This window comes from Podarcis gaigeae, assembly GCF_964106915.1.
Source record: "Podarcis gaigeae genome assembly, chromosome: 13".
NCBI lineage: Eukaryota > Metazoa > Chordata > Lepidosauria > Squamata > Lacertidae > Podarcis > Podarcis gaigeae.
Genome location: NC_139689.1, coordinates 11,324,448 through 11,346,555, shown reverse-complemented (window position 1 = coordinate 11,346,555; position 22,108 = coordinate 11,324,448). Strand labels below are relative to the sequence as shown.

The 22,108-nt window shown below is 47.6% G+C and overlaps 1 protein-coding gene across 4 annotated transcripts in view; it reads right to left on the bottom strand.

Annotated features, from left to right (window-relative positions):
• The window catches only part of CHD8 (chromodomain helicase DNA binding protein 8), a 65,096-nt gene that overhangs the window by 41,891 nt on the left and 1,097 nt on the right, over window positions 1-22,108 (bottom strand). For 3 of the 4 annotated variants that reach the window (XM_083706482.1, XM_083706485.1, XM_083706484.1), the window contains exons 2-5: window positions 4,900-5,798; window positions 3,856-4,236; window positions 1,042-1,418; window positions 825-939 (exon numbers count right to left, since the gene is read on the bottom strand). In XM_083706482.1, the coding sequence (XP_083562608.1) occupies window positions 825-939; window positions 1,042-1,418; window positions 3,856-4,236; window positions 4,900-5,661 (1,635 nt within the window). In that variant the 5' untranslated portion in view covers window positions 5,662-5,798. Of the gene's footprint in view, window positions 1-824; window positions 940-1,041; window positions 1,419-3,855; window positions 4,237-4,899; window positions 5,799-21,080; window positions 21,151-22,108 lie in introns of all 4 variants that reach the window. The other variant, XM_083706483.1, reaches the window with a different exon arrangement.

Sequence of the window (22,108 nt, the reverse complement as noted above, 5' to 3'; positions counted from 1 at the left end):
TCCCCGCTTTCACAACACAAAAGATTCCAGAGCTGTGAGAACGCAGCTGGGGTTAAGACAAACATTCACTTTGTGATAACTATTTTTTACTGAAACTTAGGAAGAACGCTACAAATTTATTTTATTTATTTATCTCATTAAATGTATACACTGGTTGGTTGTTAAAAACAAAACAAAACCCTCAAAGTGGTTTACAGATATGAAAAAACAAAAACATTCTCAATAAGATAAATTAAAAACACTATGTTTTAAACTTTCGAAGTTAAAATAATAGATTTTAAACAGATTTTAAAAATCACACCAGCTTTCTACATTTAAAAACAAACCTTAATTTTCTGTGTAATACATATAGGCGAGGTCTGGGTTGAGCATTTGAACTTATTTGGAGCCAAAAACATGGAATGATAAAGAAACAACTATGCAAACCCTTTTAAATGCTGCAAGTACGGTATAATCCAGGGGTAAACAACATGGTGGCCTCCTACTCCCATGAGCCTCAGCTAGCATAATCAATAGTCTGGGGTGATGGGAGCTGAGGTCCCCAACATCTGAAGGGCACCACATGGCCTACCATTGGTCTATGCCTTCTCACAACTCAACCCAAGAAGCATGGGGGATCCAGAAGTCAAGCCAGGAAGAGTTGACCTTTGCAATAACTTTGCAAACAATTTATGCCGGCCTCCTGTGCAGAGGTGCTGGAAAGATTACGGAGCGTGATGGGAATGTTGAGTATCTCAGGATGCTAATCCACAATAAAACCAGAGCTGTTCCTCATGCACACCAGTACATCACTTCCCCCAGACATGCTCCCTGCCCGGCCTCACCTGAACGCTGCTCTCCTCCTCCTCGCGGGGGGACTGCGCCGGCATGACCTCAGCGTCCGAGTTGTCCGAGGAAGCGTTCCGTTTCCGCTTCTTCCCTACGACTGGCGTGATGGTGCTGCGAAGAAGGAGAGAGAGAGAATGAATGAATGAGAAACGGGCTCACCTCTCGAGAGAAAGGGAGGCGGAACGGAGGATCCTGCCCTATCTCCTTTCTCACCTGGGCTTCCCTCTTCCTTTGCTCTTCCCCGATCCCCCCTGGCCCCTGCCCTTGCGCGGCCGCTCTTCCTTGGGGACACGGTCGCCTCCGCCTTTCCGGCGACGCTTGCGCTCTCCCGTCTCCTCGGGGCGCACGCTGGGAAGCTCGTCCTCGTTCAGCACGCGGGGGATGTTCTGCTCGCCCCGGGCCCGGGCCCGGGCGATGGCCTCCGCCACAATCCGGTTGGCCTTTTCCTGCTTCTTCTGGTGCTCCAGTTTGCGGGATTCGTCCGAGCTGCTCCGCGCCGTCCCGCTGGAGGAGGGGAGGGCGGCCACCTCGCTACTGCTCAGCACCTTCACAACGGAGAGCCCAGAGGAGCTGCCTTGCGATGAGCTGGCCTGCGGGAGAAGGCGTTACAGAAACAGATGCACGTTACATCCAGACAACAGCATCCTGGTCCGGGCAGAAGGCCAGGCTGACAAAAGCTGCACTAACAAAGGACCAGCATATCCTACAATAAGGATGGGGAACCTGCAAGCTTCCAGATATTCAATAATGGCTTTGGCCCTGTAACACTGGAGGAGCATCTCCCATCATTCAGCCCTGACACTGAGGTCCAGCTCCGAGGGCCTTCTGGTGGTTCCCTCACTACGAGAAGTGAAGTTGAAGGGAACCAGGGAGAGGGCCTTCTTGGTAGTGGCACCCGCCCTCCTGTCAGATGTCAAGGATAGAAATCATTACGGTGGTACTTCGGTTTAAGAACAGTCCTGTTTAAGAACGATTCGGTTTACGAACTCCGCAAAACTGAAGTAGTGTCCTGGTTTGTGAAGTTTCGGTCTAAGAACGGAACCCGAACGGTGGAAGGGCACCGGCGGCAGGAGGCCTCATTAGGGAAAGCGCGCCTCAGTTTAAGAATGATTTTGGTTTAAGAATGGACTTTCCTGTCTCAGGAAACTTTGAAAGTCAGACGTTCTGCTGTATTTTTGTATATTCTGTTGGAAGCTGCCCAGAGTGGCTGGAGTAACCCGTGTCAGATGGGTGGTGTAGAAAAATTAATAACTACTAGTACTCCTACTACAAGTCCCATCATCCCTCAGCAATTCCTTTGCTGACTGGGACTGATGGGAGTTGAAGTCCAAAAACGTTCCTTGGTTTTCCACCTATCAGTTGCTAGGCGGATTTTGGCAGCATATGAACAACAGGATTCAATACAACCTTCAAGCTAACAAAATGAATTTCAACAGGGACAAATGTAAGGTTCCACACTTAGGCATGAATAACCAGATGAGCAAATATAGGATGGAGGGCACCTGGCTTGCCAGTAGTACAGGTGAAAAGGATCTAAGGGTCGTAATAGACCACAAGCTTAACAGGAGTCAACAGAAGGATGCAGCAACAAAAAAAGCTAGTGCTATTCTAGGTGGCATCAAAGGAAGTCATAGTGCTGCTTTAGACTGCATTGGTCAGACCAAAACTGGAATATTGTGTCTCCATATCCTCCACAGCAGAGCTCAAGGCGGCTTAACAAAAAACATTCTTTAAAAAAAATACAGCACAATAAAAAAGTTGAGAGTAAAGGTAGCCAATGAAAAACAATTTCATTAAGACACACTCCAGCACTTTAAAAATTATTAATTTAAAAACTGAACACACTTATGCCCCAAAGGCTTTTGGAGGCAAATAGCAGGTTTGGTGTGTAAAAGTTTTCTAATTTTTTTTAAAGAAAACCTAGGTGGTTTTGGGATGCGGGTGGCGCTGTGGATTAAATCACAGAGCCTAGGATTTGCCGATCAGAAGATCGGCGGTTCGAATCCCCGCGACGGGGTGAGCGCCCATTCCTCGGTCCCTGCTCCTGCCAACCTAGCAGTTCGAAAGCATGTCAAAGTGCAAGTAGATAAATAGATACCGCTCCAGCGGGAAGGTAAACAGCGTTTCCGTGCACTGCTCTGGTTCGCCAGAAGCAGCTTAGTCATGTTGGCCACATGACCCGGAAGCTGTACGCCGGCTCCCTTGGCCAATAAAGCGAGATGAGCGCCGCAACCCGAGTCGGCCACGACTGGACCTAATGGTCAGGGGTCCCCGTTACCTTTACCTAGGTGGCTTTATTATTTTTTTAATGTCAGGGGTAAATGCTACCTACAATCACCTTCCTTATGTTCCTGCTTCTGTTGTTTCCATGATTTATCACTCATGATCTCCATGCTAAAGCAACTACAATCTGGCAGGCAAGAAATCCCATTTCCACACAAAACAAGTCCATATTCAGTTCCGCACCACGTATGAATTGCAAAAATGCAACAGCGTTTCCCCCATAATATTGTCGCTGCATGCAGTTTATTCTGGTTTTGCTGTTCACCAGAATGCAGTGACCCCTCATTCAGTTGGTGGCATCTGTCTGTCTTTGGAGACAATAGAGGGGTGCAACCTTTGGGGGTGAGGTCAAACTATTAGAAGGTTTCAGTGCCTGCTGTGGCTGCTGAGACCGATGCGAGAGAGACATGCTTTGTTGCAGCCAGGGCAGAAGAAAGGCCTAGCTGTGACAAAGCATGTCTCATGCAGTTAACGCTCTGGATTTGGAGATCTCTGCAAACATTGTCCACACTTTTCCAAAACTATCATGAGAGCTAGAAAATTGCCTCTTCCTTTTTTCCCCCAAGCTAAGGCAGAGATTCCCAGGGAGTTGGATTGTGGCTCTGCTAACATGACCAGAGCTCCACCCCCAGCACTCCCAAGGGAATTGAGGCCCCTGCGGTCCCCATCGTGATTTTCACTGGGTGCTCTATAGCTGTCGTGTACCAAGATACCCCCAAAGCATGGCAGAAGCACTGCCCTTACCTGCGGCTGCAACACAACTTTGAGGGGGACTGTCACTCTCTGCCCCGAACCGCTCACCACCTGGGCTTGCTGTACGGAGGACACACCCAACGTCCCTTGCTGGCCGGAGGAGGTGGGTGGGGGCTGCTGCAGAAGCTGGATCTTCTGGGTCCCAGGCTGGCCACCAAGTTGCTGCTGTCCGGGCTGCTGAACTTGGAGCTGGATGGTGACCACCTTGGCTGGCTGCCCTGGCGCACCCTTGGCCTGGCTCAGGGCCGCCAACTGGTTCCCCTGGAGCACAATCTTGCCCGGCAGGCTGCCCAGAACCACATGGCGCTGCCCTGGGGCGCCTCCACCCGCCGGGGGCTGCTGGAGGACCAAGGTGATGCGTTTCGACTCTCCCTGTAGGGAGGAAAAGGGGATTCAAGAGCCAGAAAAATATCTCAGCACCTAATACATTAAGAAGCTGCCACTCCCAATTAAGGAAGGTTACTCCGATATACCATTACAGTGGAAAGATTGTTATATACGAAGATGGAAAGATTCAGCCCTACCCACTAGATGGACCCACTGTTCAATTCTCAGTATAAGGCAGATTCCTATGTTCCCCATACCTGGCCTAGAGGCTCCTGAATTCCTGGTGACCCCTAGCCTAAGAGACAGATATCCAGAATAAGGATATAAAGGAGCTGCCTTGTATTGTTCCATCATCGGTCAATATCGTGTGGTGCTGTTTGAACAGCTCCTCTCTCAGGGGAACCTCTCTCAAGGGTAGCAGTTCCCTCTGTTGTTGGACCACAACCCCCATCATCCGTGAACACTGGTCCCGCTAGCTAGGGATGATGGGAGTTGTAGTCCAACAACAGCTGGAGGCCAGAGTTTGAGAAACACTGGGTTAAGATGAGAGGTGGGAACTGGCCCAAGGTCACCCAGGGGGCTTCGTGGCAGAGTGGGGATTCAAACCCTGGTCTCCCATGTCCTAGTCTAACCGCGCCATGCTGCCTAGATCAGTATCCCACCCGAACCGGCCGTCCCAACACACCTGACCGCTTTCTGCTTGCTCACCTGTGCTGGAGTAGAGGTCAGAGTGACGGCAGGCTTGAGGGGTGTGGCTCCAGTGCTGCCCCCTGGCTGGCTCTTGATGGGCTGGAGCACCAGCTGCTTGACAGGCCGGCCAGGCTGCACCAGGCGGTGGAGTGTGGTTGGGGCCCCCGCTCCAGGGGACACTTTGGTGGCCAGCACCGCATTGCCCGAGACGATGGAGACCCCTGGCCGCAGTGGGGTGCCTGTCAGCACCTTGGCGAAGGTCACTTTGCCCCCATTGGCGGCCCCGATGGGCTGGGCTTGGATCTGGGCCACGTGGGCCCCCGTCACCGAGCTGCCTGCCGGCGCCTTCAAGATAACAATCTTCGGGGCGGCAGGTGGGGCCGCCGTGACAGCGGCGCCTTGCTGCCCTCCGGCAGATGAAGACGGCACTGTAACTGTTGTTGTGGTGGCAGAGGAGACGCCCATGAAGGGGTTGCCCTGGCTGAGGACTTCCTGGTCCTGGGGGGCTTGCAGGAGCCCCGGCTGATCCTGCTGCGGCAGTTCAGGCACAGCCTCGGGCTGCGCGTCCGAGAGGGGCAGGGCCTGCGGCTGGGGAGGCTCCGGCTGTGCAGGGGCCGGCTGCTCTTTGGCGCCCCCTGCCAGGGAGTCCAAGGCACCGCCCGGCAGCCCCAGGGCCTCCTCAATGGGGTCTGGGGCCCCCTGGCTGAAGCTCTCATCCGTCAATGAGTCCAGGCCGAAGAGGTTGGGGTCATCGAAGAGGTCCATTATGGGGTCAGCCATGGCAGAAGAGAGAGGTTCGGTTGCTGGCTGAGGGAGGGGGCTGTCCGGAGGGGCCCCTCCCCAACTGCAGCGGTCCAATGGTCACAATCAGGTGGGGCTGAGCCTCATGAAGCGAGAAGAAGGCAGTCTAGAGCTGGCTGGAAAGGAGGAAAGCATAGGGCTTTAAGTAAGAAGCAACACAGCAGATTTCAATATCCTAGAATGCCCAAAGGCCACTAACAAAATACAGCTTTTTACACCTGTTCCAGTCCCAGAACCTTCTCTGCTTTGTTCTCTCCCCGCCCCCACACAGAAATTAAACACACAGCAGCTCCATCAGATTACATTTCAGCAGCACCCATCAGTAGAAGCACACACCTCTCTATGCCCCCCAAGCCCGCCAATCGCTCTTTCCATCTCCTCTTCCAAGTTTGAAAATTCATAGGAACTGGAAGTATCTGATTAGTTTATTTAGAAAGGAACAAAAAAACTGGAAAATCTAACTCTTAAAACCACCAGGCATGCATAGAGAGGGGATAAGCCAAGCGTTTGCATGGGCCACATCTGAGCATTGCCCTCCTTAGGAATATCCTGTGCAACAAACAATGACCTTCTAGAATCCCAGGGCTCAAATGGCCCCCGGCTTTACATGCAGAAGGTCCCATGTTCAATTTCTGCTTTCTCCCAGTAGGAAGGCCCCTGTTTGAAGCCCCAGAAAGCCACTGCCAGTCCATGGCCACAATATTGGGCTAGAAGTGGGAACAGAAGAGCCCGTTGGGTCAGGCCAACAGCCTATCTAGCCCAGCATCCTGTTCTCACAGTGACCAAGCAGATACGCCAACGGGAAGCCTGCAAGCAGGACCTGAGTTCAAGAGCACAACATCACTCTCCCCTCCTGTGGTTTCCAGCAACTGGTCTTCAGAACATTGCTGCCTCTAACCAGGGAGGCAGAACATAGCTAGCAGTTGGCATAAGGTAGCTTCTGATGTTCCCATTTACTTGGAACTCCTTTTTAATAAGATAGGCAGATGATTTAACGAACACAGGAGAGTGGCCGTTTCCAATTCAAATAACAGACGCCCCAGAAGGCGGCTACAAACTTTCAATCATCCAATGTGCAACTCAATGGCTTCTCCTGTCTATTAACAGGCACCATCTTCAAGGCATTCCATTACCACCCTCTCATTTTTGCTAGAGCATATCTGAACTCTTTATCTGGTAAAGATCTAGGCATCAAGCGGCAGCATTGAGAGCACGTGTAAATGAGCCAACAGCTTAAATTAAACATATTGGGTCCAATGCTAGTCCTATTGAAGTTAATAGATAGGACTAAGTTAAATTCATTCATTTCACTGGGTCTCCTCTAAATTGGACTTAGTTGGGAGACAAGCCTGAAACATTTAAAATGGTAGAGAACCTGCTTAAGGATCTAAGCCGGGGTCCCCAAACTAAGGGGACTCATTTATCCAGCCTCCGGCACCCCCACCCCCCACTCTTACTGGCGCTGCGCGGCTGCCCACTTCTGGGTCAGAGGAGCACTGGAAATAGCTTGTGTGCATGCGCAAGTGTTCATTGCGCATGCACAAGTGTTATTTCCGGTGCACATCTAGGGGGGGAGGCCAGTTGCACATGAGCACAAGCTATTTCCGGTGCTCCTCCGACCCGGAAGTGTGCCAGAAATAGAGAGTGTGCACGCATATGGGTACACGCTCCCCCAACCTCCGTGCGACTGGCGCTGGAGACACCGGTCCGAGGCGCAGTAAGTTTGCTGACCCCTGATCTAAGCCATGGATAAAGGACCTATGGTCCCCCAGGCGTTGCTGAACTCAAACTCCCATCAATCCCAGCCAACATGGTCAACGGTGAGGAGCAGTGGGAACTGCATCTACAAGACCACAGGTTTTCCAGCGCTGATCTAACTAGAGAAACTAACAGCCCATTGCTGAGAATAGTGCAGAAAGAATTACAGAGCAACATAGGAAGTGCTTACACAAAAAGGACCCAAGAGCTTTGGTCCATCTGGCCCACTTCTGGCAGTGACTCCCTAGGGCAGGGCTGAGGAGCCTGTGGCCCACCAGGTGATGCTGGGCTATAACTCCTTGGACACTGGTCAATAGAAGTTGGGAATCCCAAGAACATCTGGAGGACCGCAGGCTCCCCATCCCTGGTTTAGCCCACATAAGTAGCAGCTGAGTACATATCATTGGTCTGGAGATACCAGATTGACCCATGGATCTTCCTGCATTCAAATGATGTGCTCCATCATAGAGCTATGACCTCCAGTTTCCTAGAGTGGATGGGGGGGGGGTCAGTTACTCAGTTTATGCAGTGGCTTCTCATTTGGGATCACTGAACCCAGAAAGGCTTGGAAATCTACAGCAAGTGTCGTCATTTAGCAGTCACCTGAAGGTGTCAACACAATGCCCTCCAAACAGAGCCATGTTCATCATGGGATTCCTGCCTAATTTGCACTGAGAATATGCGACACACGATTTTTCAAAAATAATAACGAATCACCCAATGCAGAACAGAAATAAAGCATTCGTTTCAAGCATCCAAGCGCAAAGAAGGGCAGAGAAGAGTTTTGGAATAATGTCTTCCAGGATAGAAAGCGCTGCCTAGAGTGCCCTTAGGGGAAAAGGTGTAGCTCATTGGTGCAGCAGGTCCAATCTGCAGCCTCCTCAGGTAAGCCTGGGAAAACACTCCTCTTTGAAATACTGCAGAGCTGCCAGTCAGTTGAAACAGTGCTGAGCTAGAGGAACCAATTTTTTGACTCAATATAAAGCAATTTCCTGTTGTTGTTGTTGTTATATCAAATAATTAAATAATTCTATCAGCTGTCCTTGTCCTTTGTAAAAACCAAAGCACACTCTTCTGTAAGTGTTCTCCCAGAATAACAAAGTGAAGCATGGAAAAATCGCTAGCAGGTCTAGGAACCAAAGGTCTCCCAGTCTCCCAACAGCCCATTATATCTTTTCATGTGCAGAGAATTCTTTTGCACGGGAAGGCAATGAAAAAATGCAAGCTCTGCCCCCCATGTGGCCTCTCCACCACATCCATCTGCAAAATTAGCACTGCTACAGGTGCCACTCGTTCTGCAGTTGTAAGAACTTGATCTTTTTGTGTGGCAGCACCTGAACTTTGGAACTCCCCACCTGTGGACATCAGGCAAGATGCCTTTGCTGAACTCTTTTTGGCACCCATTGAAAAACATTTTCATTTATGCAAACCTATCTGGATGTGTGAATGTCAATGGGTTCTGATCTTTTTCTAGTTTACTGACAATGTTAATTGGTTTTAAACTTTCAGTGGTGATTTTAATATTTCTTGCAAAAAGCTTTAGAGGTTTTACTGCAATCAAGTGGTATATAAATGTTGTTAAATAAATGTACAGTGGTACCTCTTGTTGTGAACGCCTCTGGTTGCGCACGCTCCAGGTTACCAGGTCCGCTAACCCAGAAGTAGCTGATCCTGGTTGTGAACGTTGCCCCAGGATGCAAATGGAAATCACACGCCAGAAGCGTGCACACAGAGGGAGACACCATTAGTGAAAGCGCACCTCATGTTATGAGCGATTTCCGGTTATAAATGGACCTCCAGACCAGATTCCATTCGTAACCAGAGGAACCACTGTATGTTCTAAAGTGCAAAGCCCAGCAATTCCCCCACCCCAAAACCATGCTGATGTTATTTCTGACATATGAATGGGTCCTAGGAGAAAAGATTGTGTGAAGAAAGAGGTTCTTCTCTTAAAATCATTATTAATAGTTAGCAACAATGCACTCTCTACCCTGAACAGTTAGTGGAAGAGAAATTTGCCTCTCCAGGGATGTCTATACCTCTTGGCAATGTAACTACACCCGCTCCAGGGAAAGGAAAACAGGACTTTTTTGAGTCAGCTTTGCACCATCCTCCTTGTGGAGAGAATGTGTTCCTGTTCTTAGAACAAGTGTGGATGAGCCTGATGACAGCTGCAGAAACATAACTACTTCCAGGGACATATTATCTATAGATTTTCCCTTACAAGGATTGCCAAAAAGCACCATCTATTCTAAAAATCCCTAAGCCAGATGCAAAAAAATGCAACATGAAGGTAGATTCCAAACTGTCCTGTGATACTTGGATGAAGGGCGGTATAGAAATTAAATAAATTAAATTAAATAAAACTTTAAACAGGATTATTGAAATAAAAATTTAGCAACAACAGGGCCCCATCTTATAGGCCTGGCAAAATGGGATGCCTCTTAAAAAATTGCATCTGAAGCAACTGGTGGATGATGGTCCGTGAGTGGCACAATTTCTGGTGAGGAGGAGGATGATGCAAAAATAAAGCGGAGAAGTTGTGGTTACTTCTGTGCACAGCAGGCTATTCCAGGGTTAAACTCAAAGCCAAAATGTGTTTCTGCATATCCGATCTTTAACCAGTAGGGTTGGGTTTTGTTTTATTTTTAATTGGCCAGAATGAATTGCACAGGTGCTTGTTAGATTTTCTGCAGTTTTGGAATCTTTTCACCTTACTCCTTAATTCCAAGGACACAAGAGTTGCTTGTCCTGGAAAAGCCAGACAGAGACCAAATCACCTATGGGTGCCCTTCAACACAGGTGGGTGCCATAGAGCCCTCCAGAGGTGGGAAAACCTCCATGAAGCCTGAGAATCAGCCATGCCTGCTGAGGCTGATGGGAGCCTGGAGACTGACCACCTTTGGAGAGACACAGTTTGAGATACTGCTCTAAAAGATAGGAATGTCAATTGACCAGTCGGCTAAGGTGTATCATCTGCCTTTCAATTGACCAATGAGCTGATTTAATTTAATTTGCATATTATAAAAAAAACCAAAGAAGCGGTCTTGTAAGGGGGTGGGGAGAAATGCAAGAAGGAAATCTGAGGATGCACAACACCTAAAAGTTAGCAAGTCATTGTCAGGAGAAGTACTTTTTTCTGTGTTCCCTTGCTCATGCCCTAGGTCAGGTGTAGCTAAAGTCTGGCCCTCCAGACGCTGACAGACTCGAACTCCCATCAGAGTCAGGGTGAAGGGAGTTCTAGTCCAGCAGCAACCACCCCTGACCCTTCCAGTCAAGACACCGGGACCAAAAACAGCCTCAAGAGAAAAAACAAAACAGAACAAGTGGGCCTTTTAACTTGAACCTATGAATTTCCACTCCCCCTGCTTTCCTTGGCTGTTTTACGGATTTAAACAGCCCCCACTAATACAACATCCATCTCCTTCCCCCCCCCCCGCACACCCTTTTTCTTGGGGTGAGCATCCTTGTACCCCACTTCCTATCCTCCTCACACCCCTCTAGTCATTTCAAGGGCTTTCTCCCGTCACTTCGCATCTGCCAACAAACCCAATTTTGGACCCCTGCACACCTCTGAACTGAATCCCCTGGCCTCCCAACACTTCTTTCTCTCCCCCTGCCTAGCTAGCCTCAAACCAGGGCCCCTGCTTCTCCCTCCAGCCCACCTGGCGGTTGTTTCTCCTCCATCCATTTGCACCCACCTGCCCCAACATCCTCCCTCCACCCAGCCTGGGCTTATCCTCCCTCCCCCAATGCCTTGCCCTCCGCCTGTCTGCACACCTCTGCCTTCCCAGCCCCCTAATAATGCACCCCATTCTCTGCACGCTGCAAGCCGGCATGCCTCCCCCCACCCTCTTCCATCCCCACGGAGCTCCCTACATAACCCTCCCTGCCTAAACCCAAATCCACTCCCAGCCGTGAACCCCGGCACCTCTTGAACCCACCATTTTTCTGCAGCCCCGGCGTTCCTTCCGCCCGGCAGCCAAGCCACCCCTCCCCTTACAAGCTCCACATCGTGCCCCCCTTCTTTACCTCCTCATCCGAGTGCCAGCTCCCTCCTTCCTTCGCCTCCTTCCACCTTAACCCCCAAACCTGCAAGCCCCAGTCCTCCCCAACCCCGCCTCCCTGCTGTCTCCAGTTTCCTCGCAGTCCCCAAGCCACCCCACCCCGCTTACCTCCTGCTACCCACAATCCGCCTCCCCTCCCCCCTCCTCGCTGGAAGCTGCCTTTCCCCCTCCACCCCCAAGGTCTCCCCATCCGATCCCGGATCCTACCCAGCCCCAGAGCAGCGGCAACAGCTCCTCCTCCAAACCTCCGGCATCTCCTTCCGTGTGCAGGGAGGGAGGGAGGGGGAGCCAGGCCCAGCCGCTCTCTCTTCCCACTCCCCCCTTCAGCTTCTCCCCCCCCTTTCAGCTAGCCAGAAACAGAGTGCCAGCCAGCCTCTTTCCTCTGCTTCACTGCAGAGAGAAAGAGGGGCTGCCCCCCTCCCCTGTCACTGCTCATTTGCATCCCTGCATCTCATGTGTGTCTGTGGAGGGGCAGAAATACATCCCATCGGCTCAGCGGAGCATTTTGATATAATGCACAAATGAATGGCACAAAAAAAGACACCTCGCCCCCCCCCCCCCAATTTCTATGTGCATGCATATACACTCAAATACCTATCAGAGGCCTGTGCATACATACATAGGTGCATTTATCCTGGCTGCTTCCTCTCCCACCCCAAACCGCTGGGGTATCCATTTTCGAAGGTGGGGAGCCCCACCACACCAGTACTTACGTGCACAGTGATTATTCAGCGGCACACTTTTAAATAATAATAATAATAATAAAATAATAATAATAATTCTCCGTCCACTTGGGAGCATTGCATGCATTATGGGTACTGTTTCAAGGGCTCGAAAAGTAATTAAAATAATTTTAACCGGTCACTTGTATGAGCGGCTGATTGATCTCTCAAATTTTGCTTATCAGTAAAGGCAACCATTCTGAAGCAAGAAACTTACTTTTAAAAAAAACACCAAGTCTACAACCGATGATGCATACAAGCTAGAGACGTCACCTAAGAAGAAGCATTCCTTCCTCCCTGTCGGAAAAGAGACAGTAACTCTATCCGCAGTTTCATTAAGCGCTTTTATTAAAAACACTCCCCTCCGTAACTTTTCTCCATTTAATTGAGGACTCTCTTGGCCAATTCAACTGAAAGATGAAAAACTACCACCCGTATCAGTCGCACGAATTAAAAACTACTCCTTCAACACTCCCAAACAACAGCGTTCATACACATGTATGGATGCCAAACACTTTGTCCCACAACAGAGGAGGAAGGGTAGGATCCTACTGGGGCATTTGCCACAAGAGGAGCACCGCCCCCCCCCCCCCGTTTCACCTTTGGATATATTGTTTGTTCAAGTACATTTCCCCCCTCCTAAATATATTGTAACATTAACACCAGCATTTTTTAAAAAAACATTATTATTTTTTAGGCAGCTAGGATTTGGCTCACAAGACAGAGATGTGATGATATAGGGCTGGGGGGGGGGGCGTGAGGACATTTATTGCTCCCCCACTACATAAATTCACATGACTTGCTCAATTCAGAACACCCTCCTTGCCAAAGAAACACACACAATGCAAACGTCTGGGTGCCACAAAACACTGACCGGGTCCAGAATCTACGCCACAGAGTTCTGCAAGTCAATCCCCTCCCTAGATAGATATTTTTAAAAAATTGGTCCCAACTAGGTAGTCTCCCTTATATCTACAGTTCGCATGGACGAGCAAGTTCTGTTCACGGATAAGTTAACCAAACAGCACATTTCCAGCAAGCAAGGAAGCTTCCTACACAATGGGAGCTTTGCAAGGCACACCACGCAAAGCCTTTCCAAACCATGAGGATATATCCTATCAGCAAACACCCACCAAGCAGTCCCTCTTCAAAGAGAGAGAACCTTTAACTATGTTCTCAATGCACTGAAGCAACAATCTAGGCACCCCAAATGCAGTGGCAGCTTGGAACGATTTCTGATCACTCCACCCCAAATTTAGTTTCACGTCCCCTGGTTTCCAAGCACAGTTCAATCGTCGAAGCCCTAAAACAGGAATGGGGAACCTGTGGCCCTGCAGATGTTGCTAGACTACAACTCCCATCATCCTTGAGCGTTGGTGATGTTGACTTGGGCTAATAGGAATTAAAGAGTCTAGACTACGACTTTAAAACAATCTCATACCACTTCAACAGTCAGTGCTTCTCCTGGGAACTGCAGTTAAGGGTGCTAGGAATTGTAGCTCAGTGTATGGCAAACTACAGTTTCTTCTTTTGAGGGGCGATTCATGACTGTTAAAGTGGTATAAGTGTCTTAAATGCACAATGTAGACGTCACTCTAATTCTTGCCAGCCCCAATCAGCATACTCAATGGTCAGGTATGATGAGACTAAACTAAAGACTACATCTCTTAATGTCACATGCTGGCATCACAAGCAGGTCTTTGGCCTGATCCAGCACACCTCACCTTCTTATGGTTTTTATTACTGGGTGGTTCTTGCTGCTTGGTAAGCTGCTCTAAGGAGCACATTTTTTAATGGTGAAAAGCAGCATGTAAACGGCAAACAACACACACAAGTTTTAGTTACGCCTTAACAACCTGGAAACATCACAGGTAGCTCAAGGTTGAATTTGGCAGTTTCGAGTCAGCTGGAAGTTACATTCAAGCTTTGCTTTAACCACCCTGTGGTTAATACCATGAGGCTTACAGCCCAGGAAAATGCAGGATTTCCATTTCAAGTTCAGAGCAGCAATAATAAGGAGTCAGGAAGTCCCATGATTCAAGTCTCATCTCAGCAACAAACTCATCCAACAGCTTTCAGCTGATCTCTTAGCCTAGCAACTTTCGCAAGGGGCAAACACAACTGGCCTACCTTGCAGGGATATTGTCAGGATTACAGTTATAGTAGCGACACAATGCTCTGGACGATCTAATGGTGTTCTATATTGGGGTGGCCAATCTGTGGCCCACCAGATACCCTTGGGCCCCAACCTACTCAACTTTGGGAAGGTGGTGCAAGGGCTCAGGCAACATCCCAGATCCTTCCCGCCTTGAAGGAGGTGCAAGGTCTCCCGCAGGGTCCTAGAGCCCTTAATTCCTCTTCCCAAAGTCCTGTAAGAGCTTGCCTGGCTGTGGAAAGGAGGACTCTAGGACCCTGCCACAGCCCTCACGCCTCCTTCCCCGGCTGGCTTACTCTGCCTTTGAAGACTCTGGGATGCTACCAGAGCCCTAGTACCACCTTCCCTAAGCCTTACTAGATACAATACATGCATGCATGGGTATTAATAAATAAACAGACATTTACTTATTTCCTCCCCCTGCTCAAAGCTGCAATCTAGTAAGTTAAATAAGCCTAAAATGTGAGTTATCTGTAGTATTTTTGATGCCTGTTCACACCAGGGTTTTGTTTTTTTTTTTGTTAGGTAAGCTCACCCAGACGTGTAAATTTTATTATGTACATTTGTTTTCAAAATCTGTTGATTTTATCTATATTTGTAATTTTATTCTGCCTATTTTAAGCAAGCATTTTATAACCCGAGCACGATTTGAAATATGAGCACCGGCATCAATTATTAAGATAAACAGGTTAAAATGGATGTATTGGATGTTATACATGAAATCTGCAGCATTTAAGGGTAAATATGGAAAGCAAGGCAGGGATGGAAAGTCAACGGATAATGGTCTACATCAAAATCTGTAAAGTTTTATTTATTTATTTTTGGTGGGAAAATAAATTGAAAATATAAATAAACAAACAAGCATTTTATAACGTTTTGTGTAAACCACTTATGAGGGTTTTTTTAATTAAGTGGTACACAAATCTTACTAAATAAATATGTTTGGAGCCACCCCCCTGCTTGTTGCCTTGCATACCACCCCCTCAAAATAAAAAAAGAAAGATGGGTAGATCACTGCCAGTTGTTTTATGCTGGGAGTACATTGCAGCCTCTAAGGAGTTGGACTTGGCTGCACTAGAGGAACACAGCTAGAAAGATACCTGTGGGATAAATTCACTTTTAGTCACAGAGTCGCATAAGTCAAAGGATCTGGGAAAGGCATGTGTTCGTGTTTTCTCCCTCACTACCTGGACACGTTCTGGTTAAATCTGTGATGAAAATGTAACTTGTGAACAGCGATAATATGCATTACCAGCGCCACCAGGTAAGACCGTCTAAAGTTAAAGCACTTTAAAATGCACCTCTCTCTGATTGGGGAGAAAGTGGCTTATTCCGGCATGAGACTGCATATAGAGTTGTTATTAGTTTTCCCCCACTTAAATCAATGAACTCAAAAGGTGCCTAGTGTCAACTGGATTAGGCCCGTTCCCCTTAAGGAGAGATAGAGAGCTGTCTGCCTTGTGACAGACTAAAACACAACTTGTCTTCTGGAATCTGGCCTACTAGCCACAATAGCCATTAAAACGTCAATGTTTCAAAAGCTCTGATCACCAGATGCTGAGGATTAGCAGGAGGGGATGGATATTCCCATCATGCCCTGCTCCTGAACCTCCCGGAGGCATCTGACTGGCCACTGCCAGCAGACACTGAGCAGCCTTGATGGTCCAGCGGTTTGAACTCACTTGGTGATTAGCCAAATCCAGTTCAAAGCTCAGCTTCCTTTGACACTTGGCTATCACCAGGTCACGGGACACAAATCCTTCAGAATGTGGCCTGAAACCACTGCAACTTCACTGAAGCAGGATAGAAGATGCAGATTAATTCTAGATTCCGATGGGTCCAGTGCTTGCATGCAGACCAGGAACATGCAGGACGTGAACCATTTCCTAATCCATTTTCATCAACTTTCCGAGTCAACTCTGTGCAGTGGGATAAAGAGAGCAGGCAACGGAAGTGAGGGGAGTGGGTGTGTTTCATTCCATCTTAATCTCAAAGAGAGAGGATGGGGGGGGGAGGGAGGAATTGGATGACCTTGAAAACAATCCTTGGGTTACAAGGCATGCCTGCTGAACGGAGGATGCAAACTAGGATTCTAATCCCGTGTGAAATTCTGCAAAACCAGGTGTGGTAGTTATGCCAGGCTACAATCCCACACAGGAAGTGTATCACTTCTCTAAGAGGAAGGGAAACGGCTCTGAAGTCGGATCACAGCTCAGAATGCAACACACAGTTGCCCCTCATTCACTTTCTTCTCCGTTTTAAAAACTTCAGCTTATTCCTTTCATTCCTACCACCAGCAAACATTGACGCAAGTCGCCTCCCCCCACCTCAATTTGCTCTATATTGCTACATCAGCATCTTTGCCCCTGAATCTAAAGAGGAAGACTGGGACTGGCCTCATTTCTTTCCCCTGCTTTGGAGAAGAAAAGGGGACAAACAATGAAAGACATCAACAGCTCTACTCACACACGTATGCAAGAGAACAAAACCCCACTTTAAAAATTACTCTAGCATTTTGAAGGCAATTGTGTTCCCCATTCTCTCTCCACCAACATTTTAAATCGCTGCTTCCCATTTTAGGCTATTTAGCAAAGACTGATGCCGCTAATATTAGTATGAAGGGGCTGCCGTGAGCCAGCATATTTCCTTCAAGCAGCCATTATATGAGACCTACCCCGGCGAGCTAAGGTACCTATATGCAGAGGGCTCCGGGGGGGGGGGGGACTTGGCAGTTTACCAAATGTGCAGAAAACTTAAGTCCAGAGATTTTGCCATGCACCCAAATTTTCTCCTCAGAAATTACTGTTGGCATTAACTTTGTTTTGGCAAAATCCTTGGTATGTGCAGAAGTTCATGTACTTTTAAGCGATATTCCTGCGGTGCAAGGATGAACAGATGGACAATGAAAGTGGATCCCGTGAGCCCTTGTAGTTGCCAAGAGACTTACACTTACACAAGGCTAGGAAAATAAAGCACCCATCATCCACTATTTACTGCCCTTTCGATGCTTAACCATGTGTCTTACAAATGCAAAGCTTGTTTGGCTATCTATTTGGACATATAATGCTTGTGTTAATACATATTTAAGTCAAGAAAAAGTATATATGTGTTGGTGGGTGGGTAACTTTATATCTGAAGGCCAATTCTGCAGATTTCCTGCCAGCAGTGTGACACAAAATGACACCTACTTTACCCATGTAAAATACTTTATTCTAAGTATGTTGATCACAAGGTGATGGAGTTTACTGCACTGCGCTCCCAAGAACTACCTTGCTGACGGATCACTGTGAAGAGAGAGAGAAAGCTAGCGACCCTCCTGCAAAACTACCTGCTACCTATCAGGGAACAGCACAAAATAGCTCATCAGTGACCCTGTCTACAATTAGTACAGGAGCAAACCCCCTCACAAGTTCTTCACAGAAATGACAGATTGGGGCTCCTTTTATCCTCTGATCCCACTTTGCATTTATGCAAACTGACACTAGGTAGGCCAGGCAAGTGGCTTATTTGCAAGCCCGTATTAACACAGCTCGCTTTCCTTCCAGCAAACCAAGGAAGCAAGATGTTCCTGCTGAGTTAGGGAAGGATGAGGCAGACCACCTATTCCAGCCCCCTGCCCCCAAGGGAGGAGCAACTTTGTCACATGCCAGTCACCTTGTTCAACACTTATTTATTGCATTTATATCCTGCCCTTTCTCCCAAAGGAGCGGCAATGCAGCGAACACGTCACAATGGGAATACGACAAATGAACCCCTTCCTCTTTTCAGACTCCAAGAGCAGCAGCCTTTCAGGAAAGCATGGAAACTGACAGTGTGCACACAGCTAACACTCCACAACCAGCTGTGTCCATGGCTCCATCTGCACTGTCTCTGCAGAGATATGCACAATGGGAACTCGGGGAGCTTCACACTGGGCCAATAGAAACATGGGAAGCTGTGTTACAGAGAGTCAGACCACTAGATCCATCTAGTGTCATACTATCCACAATGACCAGTAGCAATCCTCCAGGGTTTCTGAAAGGGGCCTCTCCCTGGAGATGCTGGGTACTGAACCTGGGACTTTCGGCATCCAAAACAACCTGTCAGCCAGCTTCCAGAACCCCTGTCCTTCATTGCTTTAAATGCCCAGTTACTTTACCTCTCCAAGCAGACAAATAGTGACCATATTGCAGAGATTAAGCATCCTTCTCCCTCTTGCCTTGCACTCTCCTTCTAGACAGTTGGTCTGGACTGGGCGCAAGAGAAGAGGACAAGCAAAAAGAGCAGCGGCCACAACAGCAAGGAGGTGGTGTGCCCAGCTAGAACATTTCATCCAAATAATAACAATAATAATGTAATTATTATTTATACTCCACCCATCTGGCTGGGTTGCCCCAGCCACTCTGGGAGGCTTCCAACACATATAAAAACATAACAAAACACTAAACATTAAGAACTTCCTGATACAGGGCTGTCTTCAGGTGTCTTCTACAAGTTATATAGTTATTTATTTCCTTGACATCTGATGTGAGGGCATTTCACATTGCTCAGAAGGCCCTCTGCTTGGTTCCCTGTAAGTTCACTTCTCACAGTGAGTGAACCGCACCAGAAAGCCCTTGGAGCTGGACCTCAGGGTCTGGGCTGAACAATGGGGGTGAAGATGCTCCTTCAGTTATACAGGTCCAAGGACATTTAGGGCTTTATAGGTCAGTACCAACACTTTGAATTGTGCTTGGAAACGTACTGGGAGGTCCACCAAACATGAAGCCAGTCTTGGATGGAACTTGCCATCCGCAAACCAGGACTGGGGAACCATTGGACCGCCAGATGCTGGTCCAAATCCCTCGTCATCCCTGACCATTGGCTGTACTGGCTGGGACTGATCTGAGCTGTAGTCTAGCACCCCTGGTTTAAGGTCATGGGAGCTCAAAACAGCACATCTTTGTGGAAGACATATTAGGATAGTCCTCACTCAAAGCCTGATGAATCCTGGTTGGTGTCTCTGGAGGCTTTGGGGATTTCCTGCTGACCTATCTGAAGTCGCAGTCAGCTTTTGCAGTGGGTAAATGTCCCAGGAACTTGATGCCCTTGCTTGCCTACAAAAGCCCAGCTGGCTCCCCAGTTTGCCAAACAGCTGTGGGAAATAAATTATCAGGGACTATTAGGGCACGTGGAGAAGACCAAATGACAACTCTGATCAATGATGGGCTAAAGCTCGCCTCCTCTCCCCTTACGAACCAAACCAGACCCTGTGTTCCTCATCTGAGCTCCTTCTCAGTGGGCCCTCTCGGAGGAACATCTGGATGGTGGAAACACAAGACCAGGCCATTTCAGCGGTGGCTCCCCATTTAAGGAATGCTGTGGCCAGGGTGGCATGCTAGGCACCATCACTAGCTACTTCTAGGCACCAGGGGAAAACTTCTTCTTTTTTTAAACAAGCTTTTGGTCTTTAACTTTTTGACAATGTAGCCTCTTTCAGTGGGCGGGATTTGTGAAGACTGCTTTTTATGTATCTCAAAATTTTTGACTTTTAGTTTATTTTTAGCTTTATATTATTTTAATTTTTGCTTTCCATTATATTGCAATTAGCTTTGAACTTAAATTAAGTTTTTTTAAAAAGACTAATAAGTCCAATAAATAATAATTTTAAGGGGGTTGGGGGCAACATGTGGCCCTCAATATGTTGTCAGACTAAAATTCCCATTAGCATGGCCAGTGGAATCAGGGAAGATGGGAGTTGCAGCCTTGCAACAATTGGGAAGGGGCACAGGTTCCCCATCCCTGCCCTACACCACCCATGGCAGATACCTGCCCAATTGTTGCAACCTTCTTTGGCTTCTCCGTTACGTTGAAGCCAATGCCATCCACAGACCAACCCATCTCAAAGAGCAGAAGCACCATTACCAGCCCTTGGCTACAGAGAGAAAGCGAGGTTTTCAAAACATTAAATGCTGAAAATATTCAGACCAAAAGCTAGCTGAGGGAGAAAATGTGTATAGTAGGATGCCCAGGACTGACTGACCTCTGATGGGTCTCTAGTACTGCCTATAAAAAAAAAATTCTCCCCTTCCCCCAAACTAAAAAGTACATGAATGCCAAGTGTACATTTTCCTCATCCCAGCTTATGCACACCTTTAGACAGTATAATATATTCCACCCACCCAGACATCTCATGTTAATTGTTCCATAACAACAACCACTCCCCGGCTCCGTAACAACTAGAGCAGATTATAATCCTTATTTCTCCATATGCAGTAAGACTGGGGGCAGGGCAAAGGGATGCATCCTTTCACCATTTTTTTATCCATACTAACTCTCAGAATATGAGAGTGGAAGTCAAAAGATAAAGCACTGGCATTAAACGATCAAATATGCATTCATAGATATTATGGGAATAAGTTAAATATGGATGTAATCTTATACCCACTTAGTTGGGACTAAGTCCCACTCCAATTGGGACTTGCTTTTGACAAATCACATACAAGATTGCACTGAAATCAGTTACCAGTATTAGAATTCTTGAAACTGAAAAGGCCATTCTCAGCTGAAATCATTGTTCAGTTCCACTCCTTCCTTTTCCCTCCACAAACCATCTTTGACAATGTGGGCTGATCAATATTAGCTCAACCCTCCAACACATGCAAAGGCTTGAAGCCTTCCTAGTTGCCCTTTCCCCAACATACATTTTCTTCCACCCCTATTGTAAGCTACACTTACCCGAGAGTAAATCCCATTGATTCCAACAGAATTTACTTCCAAGTAAATAGCGTAGGTTTGCAGCCGACTTCTAAAGAGGAGGGGGAAAGAGAAAGAAACATAGATCAACAAGACTAGAAATATATCTGGTATTCAGCTACTTGTGTGCCTAACAAATCAAATGTTGATTCTCAGGAACCTTGAAAATGTTTCCAAGTCTGCATGGGGCAAGAGACTAAAACATCTGATGAACACTGCAGAAAATCTCCACACCCATGTCTCAGGATTGTGGTTTAACTCTCAATAAATCAGAATATTTTCCTAAACAATCTGTGAACTACAGATCACACCTCTTCCTTCCCAATCACTGGTCCAAACAACACAATAAAACACACTTTCACATGTCCCACCCTAAGACCATCTATATGTCTGAGAAAAATGGCGATAAAAAAATGAGCTGCATGCAAATCTTTCTAGCCCAGGTATCATTCCAGCCCACCCCTCTGCTGTTTCTTTCACCATCCCCACTTCCACTCTCCAAAGAAACTGTTAGGAAAAAAGCCTTTGCATCAACAATTGTGCATAAACATTGAAGCAACAAGGGAAAGGAGTGAACGGGCAAATTCTTCCTAGCATACGTGGAAACTGACTAGACTCTCCTCTGACCTTGTCAGTATCACCAGAGAACAGAGGAGACATCTGCACTGGTTTCCTCCTATACTTTTGTGATAAAACATATGAAAGCCATTCCCAGACGCAGATGTGTAGAAATGAAAAAAAGATGCCATGTGGAAGGCTGAAATTTCTGTCTGCGAGAACACATCCATTGACAAGTCCCTCTCGCACACAAATGGCTAGGAAGCTGACAAGCACTTGTAGATCCACTTTCTCACCTGGCCACTCACTGATTTCAAAACCCGACACATCTGCATTTAAAGCCTTTCCCACGTGCAAGCTCTAAAACATCTGAACTACCAAGTTACAGCCTGCTCCAAGATGGGCAGCCCTACAAATATACAATAAAAGCGTGTACGAAACCGTTCCCCAAA